The 13,805-nt window shown below is 41.9% G+C and overlaps 1 protein-coding gene across 1 annotated transcript; it reads left to right on the forward strand.

Moving 5' to 3' along the window:
* Nucleotides 1–436: 436 nt before the first annotated feature.
* Nucleotides 437–12,841, forward strand: SPAM1 (sperm adhesion molecule 1; the record flags this gene model as incomplete). Its single annotated transcript, XM_080665152.1, has 3 exons — nucleotides 437–1,390; nucleotides 10,512–10,794; nucleotides 12,825–12,841. 3 exons carry the CDS (start codon nucleotides 437–439, stop codon nucleotides 12,839–12,841), a joined length of 1,254 nt encoding a protein of 417 aa, XP_080521278.1.
* Nucleotides 12,842–13,805: the final 964 nt, after the last annotated feature.

Genomic DNA, 13,805 nt, shown 5'->3' on the forward strand with positions numbered 1-13,805 from the left:
CACCTGTTGCAGCTGCACAGTAATGATTTGGGAAAAGGAGACAAATATTCACTATTATAGGGTTTGTATCATACATAAGAGGAAATGACTTCATTAATTCAAATACAGGAGTCTTCCATCTTCAAAGATGGAGTTAAACTCCCTATACTTAGAGTTAAGAACTTGGTAAAGCTTACAATCTCTGATACAGAAATATAGTATAACAACAGATTCAATATTTCTTTCTTTTTCAGTTATAGATGAAGCAACTTGCAATATCTCCCTAAAACATGAAGCAGGAAGAATAATATTTAAAAGTAATATCGTTATACACCTTTACCCATCAAAGAAGCATCATTCCATGAGTCTGTCTCCTGTGCTTAAATTTTGCATCAAACATTGGACAAACCGAAGTGTGTAGGAAGAAATGTGACTTTTGTAGTCATTGCTCTTTGCCATGGGAGTGCTAAGGTTCAAGCATATCTTCTTTAGGAACTTTGTTGGGTCCAATGGCGCATCCCAGGTTGTGTTCATCTTCCTTCTGATTCCATGTTGCTTCACTAAGGACTACAGAGCACCGCCCTATTTCCCAAATATTTCTTTCCTCTGGGCTTGGAATGCCCCAACTGAGCCTTGTCCTAAGAAGTTTAATGTGTCGATAGATTTGAGCCTCTTCTCTTTTATAGGATACCCTCAAAGAGATGCCATAGAACAACCTGTTACATTATTTTATGTTGATAGACTTGGCTTATATCCTCATATAGATAAGGATGGCAATAAAGAGCATGGAGGAATCCCCCAATTGGGTGACTTAAAAGCGCATCTGGCTAAAGCTGCTCAAGACATTAAGTATTACATGCCGACAGACAAGCTGGGCTTGGCTATCATTGATTGGGAAGAATGGAGGCCTGTCTGGGCAAGAAACTGGAAACCTAAAGATATTTACAGGAATGAGTCTGTTCTGCTGGTTCAGCAACAAAATGCAACCCTTACTCTCGCACAAGCCACCAATGTAGCCAAAGAAAATTATGAAAAAGCAGGAAGGGAGTTCATGATAGGCACTTTGAAATTGGGACTACACCTTCGACCAAAACACTTATGGGGTTACTATCTTTTTCCTGATTGTTACAATCATCATTATACTAAACCCAATTACAATGGGACTTGCTTTGAATTAGAAAAGAAAAGAAATAATGAGCTCAACTGGTTGTGGAATGAAAGCACTGCCCTTTTCCCATCCATTTATTTGACTTCCATCCTAACGTCTTCTCCACTAGCTGCACCCTTTGTCCGTAACCGTGTTAAGGAAGCCTTTCGGGTTTCTCTAGTAGCCAGTAAAAAAAATCCACTTCCGGTTTTTATATATGCTCGCCCAGTTTTTACTGATGATTCTTCAAAATACCTTAATCAGGTAAGCAAATCAAGGTATGAGAACTATGAAATAAAGCCCACAAATGGTGAGTGATAGAATTTAACATCATTAAAAATTTTTTAATGAGAATTTGAGTTAAACTGACAACTATATGCCAGGAGCTAGATGTCAAATGCTCTGGAGAATAAAAGTTTTGCAGCTTAACATCATTTTTGAAGGGAATGAAACTTAGCTTTTAATATCCTTTAGGAATATGCACATATATAGTTCTGCATTATCACATGCATGTAAAATAAGAATACATTTCATTTTAATGCAATCATCTTAGCAACCATGGAAGATTAGGTAGTATAGGCCATATTTTAACTCATTTTCTTTTTTTTCTTTCATGGGCCTGCTCTACTGTCAATAGAAGTAACTAAAAATAATAGAATACCTGCATTTTTTTTAATAGTAGGGTAGTGGTAGTGTGAAAGATGGAACTATATAGTGGGGAAAACAAAAGAAAAATTGTATTTCATAATACATGAAAATTATGTAAAATTTAAATTATTATTATTGGGTCATCATTCTTAGCTTTGGTGTTATTGTCCTATGTATAGCATTTTTATCTTATTCTGATCTGCTAATTTTTCTGTCTGATTTGCCAGGAGGACCTTATACATACAATTGGTGAAACTATTTCTCTAGGTGCCTCTGGACTTATAATATGGGGGAGCCTCAATTTAAGCCAAAGTGTGGTAAGTTGAATTGATAAGACATAGATGAAAACATTTTTAATTTTAATGTTTTTGAGGATTGTTGAGGTATTAAATAATAAAATAAACACTATACTTGGCACACAGCAGGAGGTGCTTAATACTGGCTGAATCATACTATCATTTGTGCGGTTATTTTGGGGGCAGAAAATATTATACTTGTTTTTCAGTGAGAAAACAGAAATTCATTGAGACTAGTTGAAGTTCTCCAGGACTACAATCTCAGTTTTGGTTGATTTTTTTTTCTTTTCTATTACACCATGCTATATCTCTTTTCAAAAGAATGAATGCATTCATTCATTCTTTCACTCATTCAACTACTGTTCATTAAGCACTGCTTTATCCACTTAGTCATTTAGTAATTCAGTGACAGTTTTATTGCAAGGGTCAGCAAACAATGTCCATAGGCCAAATCTGGCCTACTGCTTGCTTCTTTCTGTACAGCTCATGAGCTAAGAGTGATTTTTACATTTTTAAAATGGATTAAAAAACAAAAAAATAGTTTTTCATAATACACGAAAATCATGTGCAGTTTAATGTCAGTGTCTATCAGTAAAATTTCATTGGAACATAGTCAAGCTCATTTGTTTAGGTATCTGTGGCTGCTTTTATAGTACAAAGGAATAACTGAGACTGTCTCATTTAAAACCCCAAAATATTTACTGTCTGTCCTTTACAGAAAAAGTTCCCAACCTTTGGCTTATTGATTAAGTGCCAGGTAATTGTTTAGATGCTAGAACTACGGCAGTGAACAAAGTCCTTTCACCATGAACCTATATTCTCATAAGTGGAAATATAAAATTATATACATAACTAGAGGCCCAATGCATGAAATTTGTGCACAGGTAGGGTCCCTAGGCCTGGCTGGTGATCAGGGCTAATCTGTGGGGCAACTGGTGGGGCAATCAGGGGGCCCCTGCTGGCACCCGTCTTGGCTGGCCTGGGGCCTGCAGGCTAAGGGTAGCTCCTGCGTTGAGCGTCTGCCCCCTTGTGGTCAGTGCGCATCATAGTGACTGGTCATTCTGCCATTCAGTCGATTTGCATATTAGGCTTTTATTATATAGGACTAGAGGCCCAGTGCACAAAAATTCATGCACTGGGGGGGGGGGGGCATCCCTCAGCCTGGCCTGCCCCCTCTCACAGTCCAGGAGTCCTCAGGGGATGTCCTACTGATGGTGGGGAGTGGGCCTAAGCTGCAGTCTGGCCTCCCTCTGCAGGAGGCGACTGGACAATCAGGGGAAGGTGATGTCCTCATCACACCTCTGCAGCTGCCTGAGCCTTGGCCCTCGCAGCCACCGTGGCTTGCCTGAGCCTTGGCCTGGCCCTCGTTGCCTGTGCCTCGGGCCCTTGCAGTGGCAGCCGCCATTGGTAGCTTGCCTGAGCCTTGGGCCAGTCCTGGGCAGCAGCAGCCACCATTCGCGGCTTTCCTGAGCCTCAGGCAGCTACTGTGACTTTGTCCAGAAGGATATCCAGATGGTTGTCCGGAAGATGTCCGGTCTAATTAGCATACTACCCTTTTATTAGTATAGATATGTCAGGTAACTGATGTATAACTGCAATGAAGAACAATGAAGCAGTATAGGCAAGATAATGATGGAATCATATTATTTAAGACTAGAGGCCTGGTGCACGAAATTCGTGCATGGGGGGGGGTGTCCCCCAGCCCACCCTGCACCCTCTCCGATCTGGGACCCCTTGAGGGATGTCTGACTGCCCGTTTAGGCCCGATCCTGGTGGTATTGGGCCTAAACAGGCAGTCAGACATCCTTCTCACAATCCAGGACTGCTGGCTCCCAACTGCTCGCCTGCCTGCCTTCCTGATTGCCCCTAACTGCTTCTGCCTGCCAGCCTGATCACCCCCTATCCACTCCCCTGCCAGCCTGATTGATGTCTAAGTGCTCCCCTGCCAGCCTGGTCACCCCTAACTGCCCTCCCCTGTGGGCCTGGTCCCCCCCAACTGCTCTCCCCTGCAGGCCTGGGTCCCCTCCAACTGCCCTTCCCTGTAGGCCCAGTCGCCCCCAATTTCCCTCCTCTGCCGGCCTGGTCACCCCTAACTGCCCTCCCATGCAGGCCTGATTGCCCACAACTGCCCTCCCTTGCAGACTTGGTCCCTCCCAACTGCCCTCCCCTGCTGGCCATCTTGTGGTGGCCATCTTGTGTCCACATGGGGGCAGGATCTTTGACCACATGGGGCAGCCATCTTGTGTGTTGGAGTGATGGTCAATCTGCATATTACTCTTTTATTAGATAGAATAGAGGCCTGGTGCATGGGTGGGGGCCAGCTGGTTTGCCCTGAAAGGTGTCCCGGTTCAGGGTGAGGGTTACCTTGGGGTGTGGGGCGGCCTGGACGACGGGCCTGTGGTGGTTTGCAGGCGGGCCACACCACCCGGCCACCCAAGCGAAGGCCCTGGTATCTGGGGTTTATTTATCTTCTACAATTGAAACTTTGTAGCCTGGAGTGGAGCCAAGCCTTCTGCTCACTCCGTGGCAGCAGCCATTTTTTGGGGATTTATTTTTCTTCTATAATTGAAACTTTGTAGCCTTAAATGGAGGCCAAGGCAGGCCAGGACTTCAGAAGCTTGGCTTCCTCCATAGCCAGGGGCAACCCTAGCCTCCTGCTCTTTCCAGCTCCGTGGCTGCCACCATTTTTGTTGGGATTTATTTATCTTCTATAATTGAAACTTTGTAGCCTGGAGTGCAAGCCTGGGCTGGCCAGGGTGTGCAGAAAACTTGGCTTCCTCCATCGCTGGGGAAACCCAAGCCTCCCTCCTGCTCTCTCCATGGCCACAGCCATCTTGGTTGGCTTAATTTGCATACTCTCTCCTGATTGGCTGGTGGGCATGGTTTGTGGACATAGCGGAGTGGTGGTTAATTTGCATATTACTCTTTTATTAGATAGGATGTGGTAGTCATAGAACAGGCCTCTCTGAAGTCCTGTTGGATTAGAGACCTGATGGAAATAAGGGACCAAGTCTCTGGATACCTGGGGATGGTAAGTGCAATAGCTTTGAGGCCAGAATGTGCTTTTCAAAAAAAAAGCAAGAAAGTCAATGTGACTAGAGTGCAGTGAGCAAGGAAGAGAGTGTTAAAGGGTGTGGTCAGAGAGATAGCAGAGGATCAGAGATGGGATTTTATAGGCCATGATACGCTTTTACTCAGAGGTGGAAAGCCACTAGAAGGTTGAGCAGAAGAGTGGCAATTTTTGATGAACATTTCAGAAGAATGACAGTTGAGTTGAGAGTAGGTTTTAGAGGGGCAAAAGTGGGAGCAGGAAAAGGAGGCTATTGATGGCTTGGACCATAGTTGTTTGGGTTTTGAATATAATTCAACAGCAGAACTGAGAGGATTGGCTGAGGGGTTGGGTGAGTTGGATAGATGACAGTAGTGGTTAAAATGACTCCAAGGTTTTTGGCTTGAAGAAATTGCCTCTGAGATGGGGAAGACTTTAGGAGTAGTGTGGTGAGGGCTGGGCAAAGAGTAAATTGGGATGGGGGTTCTTGGGAGTTATTTTTTGAAAATATTAGTAAATTATTCAAAGCTTTCTTAACTGGAAGGAAAAGGAACCCTTCTTTATTTCCCTCAGGTTATATTTAGAGGTGTCTATTTTAAGTAAAATTTTAAGTAAAACTTGTTTTATGAGGGGGGAAAAATGTCTGTTTTGGTCTGTAGAATATGAATTTTATTCATTTTTCTCCTAATGCATTTTATTTAGTTCAAAAAGCCTTTAACTATCATGGCCTCATCATTTTCTCTCTTCCTTTACTTTCATCCTTGTTTGATTCTCCATCTCAGGGCTTTATCTTCCACTGCTTTGATGCTCTTGTCTCAAAGCAAGAGTAAAGCTGTCACATGGACACTACTGAATTGGAGCTGAACTTTTTCTCTGATGGATATGGAAATACTAGTGATGTAGGTGCCATGAAGAATATCTAATAAAGTTCATGGCCCAGGGGTCTTATCCTATGACCCATAGAGAAGAGACTGTACTCTAAGACCAGAAGAGACCTTTTGATCTCTTGTCCTTAGAGAGACCAGTCATATTTTTACTTCATTTATAAAAGTACTTAACAGAAGTCATCTCTGTGAAATACTTTCAAGATAATAGCCCTTTTGCCTATTAAGTAGACTTCTATAGTCTCTGGTTTGATCCTCAATAAAGAGAAATAACATAAAATATAAATTCAGAGAAAGGTATAGATGTTCCTTTTGCAAAATCTTTCATATGTCAGATAATTATTTAAATATTATAATTCACCTAAGTATATTCCTAGTTTTCATTAGTAGTTTTCTCAGACCTATAAACTTATTTTTCAAGGGTCCTGGATGGGTTATGGTGGACCATTTATAAATTCTCTGTATTATCTTCTTTTTATTTTTATGACCTGAGAACTCCCTGTTATTCTGATGAGTGAATCAGGCATTCCCTAATTAGTAGAATGATGTGGCATACTATTTAATTGTCATGCTTTCCTTAACTTGCACTTTTATTTTAGATTCACAATATTTTATCAAGGAACTCAGACTGTCTTCAGTATTATTCATATAGGGACTGTCCTTCAACCTTAATGTCACTATTTTCTATTTAATGACATTGCCTTGTAATTGCCCCATATGGACTCTGTTCTATACATTTTTGCCAATTTTCCCAATTTATGATAATTCTGAGTGCTAGTTCTATTATTACTCCCCCTCTTTTTCTATGTCATTTGTAATCAATAGTCATGGATTACTTGTCACGTTTCCTGAGTTCACTGACAACTTGAGAAACTGGTAATTGCAAATTCAGTTTAAATTTACTTAAAACAATTGTTATCAAATGTAAGCAAACCATTTCTTTCCATTCCATTTTATTAGATCCATTGGTGTGATAGAACCAGCTTCTATTGGTCCCAGCTCATGAGACCTGATTATTCAATATTCATAAATTTTCTGAACTGGTTGTTCAACACAGCAATTACTAAAAATTAAATTATAAAAACATAGAATAAAATAAATTGTGTTAAAATAAAGTAATCAATACCCACAATGTTTCAATAACTTACTTCATTTCTTGGCGTTGTTCATATCTATTGTCTCTGTAAGTAGAAATATTATGCAATGATGTGTTACTGCACACCATACTACCATACTGTATAATGGCTTTGCATTCAGTGATGTCAGGTTGGTAGGTTAAAACTTGCAATGGTAGGAGTATTTACACCATAGGTAATAAAAAATGCTATAAACCAGGACTTACTAGTATTTTTCTTAAAGTCAGTTTTAGATCTTTTCAAAGACTACACTTTGTGTAGGCTAATGATTCTCAAATCATTTTCATTCTTCCATTCCACTTTTTGCCTAGTTCTTGTCTCTGCGGACAACTGTAATGTCATCTGAACTTGGTATACAGTCTCATATATTCTTGGCACTGGGAATACAGTATTGAAGAACGTTGACAAAGTCCCTGCATTCATGGAACTTATGTTAAAGTTGGAGGGATAGAAACAATAGGCACACAAGAAAAATATTTGGTGTGATATGAACCATGCAGAGAATTAAAATAGATGTATGAAGGTAGAAAAGATGTCTGAGAAGGGCACTGTCTAATTAAAGCTACGAGCTGAAGGACAAGATAGAGTGAACCACGTTAGAAACTAGAAGAAAGAGTATTCCAAGCAGAGGGAACAATAAGTGCAGTTTGAAATGAAACTGCCATGCTTGTGAAACAACTAGGATGTCTAAGGTAGAGTTGGTGAGGGAAGGTTGTAAAAGAAGAAGGAAGGGATACAGTATGTGAATTTATATCTCAACTAGAGGCCCAGTGCACAAAATTCGTGCACAGGGGTGGGGGGTTGTCCCTCAGCCCAGCCTGCACCCTCTCCAATCTCGGACCCCTTGAGGGATGTCCACCAGGATCGGGCCTAAACGGGCAGTTGGACATCCCTCTCACAATCCAGGACTGCTGGTTCCCAACTGCTCACCTGCCTCTGCCTGATTGCCCCTAACCGCTTCTGCCTGCCAGCCTGATTACCCCCTAACTGCCCTCCCCTGCTGGCCCGGTCACCCCTAACTGCCCTCCCCTGTTGGCCTGGTCCCCTCCCATAACTGCCCCCCTCTGATGGCCCAGTCACCCCCAACTGCCCTCCCCTGCAGGCCTGGTTCCCCCCTCCAAGAGCCCTCCCCTGCACGCCTGGTCCCCCCCAACTGCCCTCCCCTACAGGCCTGGTCCCCCCCAACTGCCCTCCCCTACAGGCCTGGTCACCCCTAACTGCCCACAACTGTCCTCCCCTGCAGGCCAACTTGTGGTGGCCATCTTGTGTCCACATGGGGGCAGCCATCTTTGACCACATAGGCGTGGCCATCTTATGTCTTGGAGTGACAGTCAATTTGCATATTACTCTTTTATTAGATGGGATAAAGCTGTTATTAAAGTGCAAAAAAAAGGATTATATCACATGAGTCTATATACAAGTGGAGAGAAGTTAAATTTTAAATACCATGCAAAACTATTGGAGAATTAGGAAGAAGTTTTCTTGCTCTGGCCGGTGTGGTTGGTTGGAGCATCGTCCCATGCACCAAAAGATGGTGGGTTCGATTCAGGTCAGGGCACATACCCAGGCTACAGCAGTTGCTTGATCCCCTGTTGGGGTGTGTGTGGGAGCAGCTGATCGATGTTTCTCACATCGATGTCTGTCTCTCTCCCTTTCTTTCTCTAAAAAATCAATTTACAAAAAGAGGAGATTTTCTATTGCTGCCATACAAATTACAACAAGCAGTGGGTTAAACAATATTCTCTTGCTTGTAGTAATGAAATCTCTATTTTCTGGCTGGCTGTGGCTAAGGGTCATTTCCAGATCCTAGAAGTCACTATATTTCTCAGCTCTTGGCTCTCTCCTCTGTCTTCAAAGCCAGCAATGCTGGGTTGATTCTTTTTTTTCTTTTTAATATATTTTATTGATTTTTTACAGAGAGGAAGGGAGAGGGATAGAGTTAGAAACATTGATGGGAGAGAAACATTGATCAGCTGCCTCTTGCACACCTCCTACTGGGGATGTGCCCACAACCAAGGTACATGCCCTTGACCGGAATCGAACCTGGGACCCTTGAGTCCATAGGCCAACACTCTATCCACTGAGCCAAACCGGTCAGAATGCTCGGTTGATTCTTTGATTTTTTTTTTCCCCTCCTTATTCCATCTAATGTTTTTTTAAATCCCAGCTGGAAAAGTTTCTACCTTTCGAAGGACTCCTGATATAATTCAGGATAATCTTCCCATCCGAAGGTCCATACTCTCAATCATATGTGTAAAGTCTCTTTTGCCTTGTAAGTTATCATAGTCACAGGTTCCAGGGGGTGCAGGGATGGACATCCTTGGAAGGCCTTTATTCTGCCTATCATCGATGGTGTCACCCCAAGGAAGGTAACAAGAAACAGATTCAAGTGAAAGCTGCCAAGATTCCTTGACTTGCTTGCTGACCCACCACCACCAGTCCCTTTGGTCTGCTGAAGGACTAGCACAGCCAGCTCACTTGATACTGTTGTTCAAGAAAGAACGTGACTATCTCCTATGTTTTTAAAAAGACAGTGTCCCAATTTTAGAATGCGCTAATATCAAGAGGAATCATTTTAGTTCCTCATCACTCATACTCTGCCAAATAAGTGTATTTGGAAAAGAGTTGTTATAATTCATCCATAACCTGAACGATACATAACATTTAATGTAAAGTATACTCAGTTGCACCTGTGTAGTTGTTTTGAGCTAGCAATTTAGAAATCCCTCTTTCCAATGCTGTTTAAACTTAGCTGGCAAGTTTTAATAAGTGGTACTTATTACATTGATTTATAATTTCTTGAAGGCTAACTAATAATATGCTGGGCCCTGGACTAAACACTTTTATATACCTCATGTCTCTTTTTCTTCACAACAACAACATGGGGTAGATGCTATAATTATTCTTATTTTACAGATGATGAAGCTAAAGCACAGCCAGTAATCAGCCAGGTTAATTCATTTGCCCAAGGTCACCCCGATAGGAAACTAAGATGTAGAAGGCTTGTGAGACTTACAAATTCACTGGGAGTCCAATCCAATCAGAGAAGATGGACCCCAGAGCACATTCTGCCCCCCCTCACTAGTTTATAAATTACTAAAGAAGACCAAAGCTAAGGTATGTTAAGCCTCAATCAGTCAATTATTTCAGTGGCATGAAATAACATGTGAAACTTATAAATGTTACCAAAAACTAGAATAAGTTTGTTTGTTAAGGTAAAAAAGATAAAATATTTCTTAACTCTTACTGGGTCTGTTTTTTTTTTTTTTTTTTTTTATGTTTCCTTAGCAATTCCCTATTGCAGTGAATACATTCACATATGAACTAAGTTGGATTTTGATATGCTGACCTTCTTATAATTTTATTTTACAGGCCACCTGCACAAAACTACGCAATTACGTGGCTACCACACTGAATCCTTACATAATCAATATCACCCTAGCAGCCAAAATGTGTAGCCAGGTGTTTTGCCAGGAGCAAGGATTCTGCACAAGGAAAAACTTTGATTCCAGTGACTATCTCCATCTGAACCCAATGCATCTCACTATTGAAACTGAGAAAAACGGAAAATTCAAAATAAAAGGGAAAGCCTCGGTGGAAGACCTGAAACAGTTTGCTGAAAATTTTCATTGCAGCTGCTATTCCAACACCAACTGTGAGAAGGAAGTTGATTTAACACACAAAATTATTATCGATGTATGTGTGACGGAAGATATTTGTATAAAAACCGTTCTAAACTCGAAAAATGAAATATTCCATTCAAGTACAAGTTTAGTGCTCTTCTTCTTATTTTTAATTTTTTTGGAAAATGAATATTCTGGCATGCAAATAAGACTTTGAAGGTATCAGAGAAGAATTTTGAGAGTGTCATGGAAGAGATCATAGGTTTATGGCTTTGAAGATGAGTAACAGTGAGGTGTGTGGGAACATGAGAGAGAAGAAACTTCAGAAGGAACATTGAGTGTGGTGTTGAGAGTGGGATACGTAGATGATGGCCAAATGATGACTTTTCAATAAAGGCACTCTCAAACCTCTTGACCTGCTCTATTTTTTTTTCCATGCACACATATCATAACATGATTTTACACCCCCCCCCCCCAATCACCTCTCTGTAATGTAAGCATCCTGAGGACAGGTATTTGGTCTGTCTGACTTGCTGCTCTATCCACAGTGTGATGAACAGTATCTGGGTCTTAGTAGGTGCCCACTAAACTTTTGTTGAACAAATAAAATCCAATGGGGAACCACTAGAGATTTTTAAGTGTGGGAGTTGTCATGACCACTTTTCACAATCTGGGTCCTCTTGGACCAATGCTGCCCTTTTCCTTAGCTCTGTTCTTCCACCTCCACTCCAATTATGATTCTACTGTCAAAGCCATCTTTGCATAAGAAAGCCGTGAAAAGGGACAATTTGATAATGACCTGAAAATGACACTTTATATGGACTAGTTTACTTTGAATACATTATTGGCTGTCAGATGATCAGGATTCAGAACAAACAGAGGCAGCAAGGCAAATTGGAAAGAGCATGAGTTTTGGAGTTGGACAGTTATAAAAACAAATCCCAGCTTCCAACATTTCTGGCTATAAGAGCCTGAGAGAATTAGTTAACCTGGCTCAGCTTCCATTCCGACAAAATGGCAATGATATGTACTTTTTAGGGTTCTTAAGAGGATTAAGTAGTATCATATGTGGAAAGCATTTGGCCTTAGAAATAATAAGTGTCTGTGGGAAAGGGATGAGTACATTTTTATTGCACACACAAAGGTACTTCTATTGCTGTTGTAAGATGGAATGCCAAAACAGTAGACTTCTGCCATGCAGACTTGGCCATGAACCCAGTAAAAGACCACTAAAGTAGTAAAAGATACGCGGCAGGAATAGTTTATATAATACATAACTCAGATTTGATTAGATTTTCAAAAGCAAAGTTGTATTTCTATTTAGATCAAGTATTTTTGTCAGGGACCATGCTTATAGCTCAGGTACAAAGAAGATAATATAGTATCCCAGCTCTTTGGGAGCTTGTATGATGCTGGAGATAATGGACATGTAAACAGAACTTGTCCATAGTGTGTGGTATGTACATAAAGTGTAAACATTAAAGAGCTCTAAGAACACAAGCTCATCCAGTTGATCCACACAAAATACTAAAGAACGACTGTCCACTTTCCATCAAAACTAGTGTTAGATGTTAATAAAGGAAAGGAGCAAAGGGAGACATTATTAAGCATAATCAACTAGGGAGCATCAGCCTATTTAATCAGCTTCACACACTCTGGGGGATTGCAGCATTGCCTTGCCAAGGGGTTTACACCCTTCTCTTCCCCCATGTAAGGAGCACCCTGCCCTTCCATACCAGATTGTGAGGGGAGCAGGAGAAGGTAAGCAAAATGCTGTAGGGGAAGGTGCTTCGATGAGGCATATGCAATAAGAGTCAAGAAGATGATCATAGAGGCCCGTCAGTGTCCCCGGGGGAAAGAATGGATTGGTTAGAAGGTGGACCCAGTACAGGCCTGTGGAAGCTTGGGAAATTGATTGCTTATTTTGAAAAAGCTGCTGGTTCTTCCCAACCCCAAGATAATTTACTTCCAGCTAACAAAGTCATTTCTCTGTCTCCCCCAGTAATACACTCTTGCCCAGTAACATGTGCTCACCCCATTTCTTCTCGTGTTCTCTCTATAGCAACCATGCAGGTCTAGCAGCCATCTGGGACACCACCCCCACACCCACACCCACACCCACACCCACCCCCACACCCACCCGCACCCCCACCATAGACTGCCCAGCTCCAAAGGACTAAGCTTTATTATGAAACAGAAACTCTAGTCACTGGCCTTTGTTTTGCCTTGATGAAGACAAAATTGGATTTTTTTCCATGGTGGGGCAGACAGAGAGTGGGCATTGGAAACCCAGGGGCAGCCTGCTATTTCCACCTGAATAAATGTCACCACGCCTTCCTCACTGAAAGGGTTAAAGAGAATGAACCTGGACAGAGGAAACTTGTTGTGCTTAGCAGATATCTTGCAGAAAGCTTGCGACCTTGAGCACCACATAGCCTATATAATGACTAGGCGTGAACCGCTGGGAGGAACCAAGGACAGACAGGTCCCTTACGTCAGCAGAACTGTTTGCAGCCAACATAAGTTAATAAAAACTTGCCTCTCCCTTCAGTCTCTGCTAACTCCTTTTTCGGACTCAGCCCACCTGCACCCAGGTGCCAGAAATAAAAGTTATTTTGATACATTATGGCCTCATGTCATAAGTGCTCGATCCCGGCCCACTCCGAACCTTTCACTCAGGATCTCATGAAAGAACACAATTTCCACGAGCAGCACTAGCATCAAAATGCACAGGTCTAACTGTTCACTTGCATCTCCATTTCCTTATGAAGGCTCCCATATCTCATAAAACTTATATTAATAAATTTGTATGCTCTTCTCCTCTTGATCTATCTTTATCAGTTTAGTTTTCATACCCAGCCAGGAACTCAAAGAGGGTGGAGTCAAACTTTTTTCTCCCCCCAAGGCCTGGACCAGCTGAAAATACTCCCAACTAGCCCATCATAAACTGTTCAATCTGCCCTGCCTTACCTTTCCCCAAAAACACCCTACTAAGGGCTCCTGGCTAGGCTCCCCGCTCCCTTTGGCTTCTGCTTCCTGTCCC

Source organism: Plecotus auritus (assembly GCF_963455305.1).
Source record: "Plecotus auritus genome assembly, chromosome: 4".
NCBI classification, from domain to species: Eukaryota; Metazoa; Chordata; class Mammalia; order Chiroptera; family Vespertilionidae; genus Plecotus; species Plecotus auritus.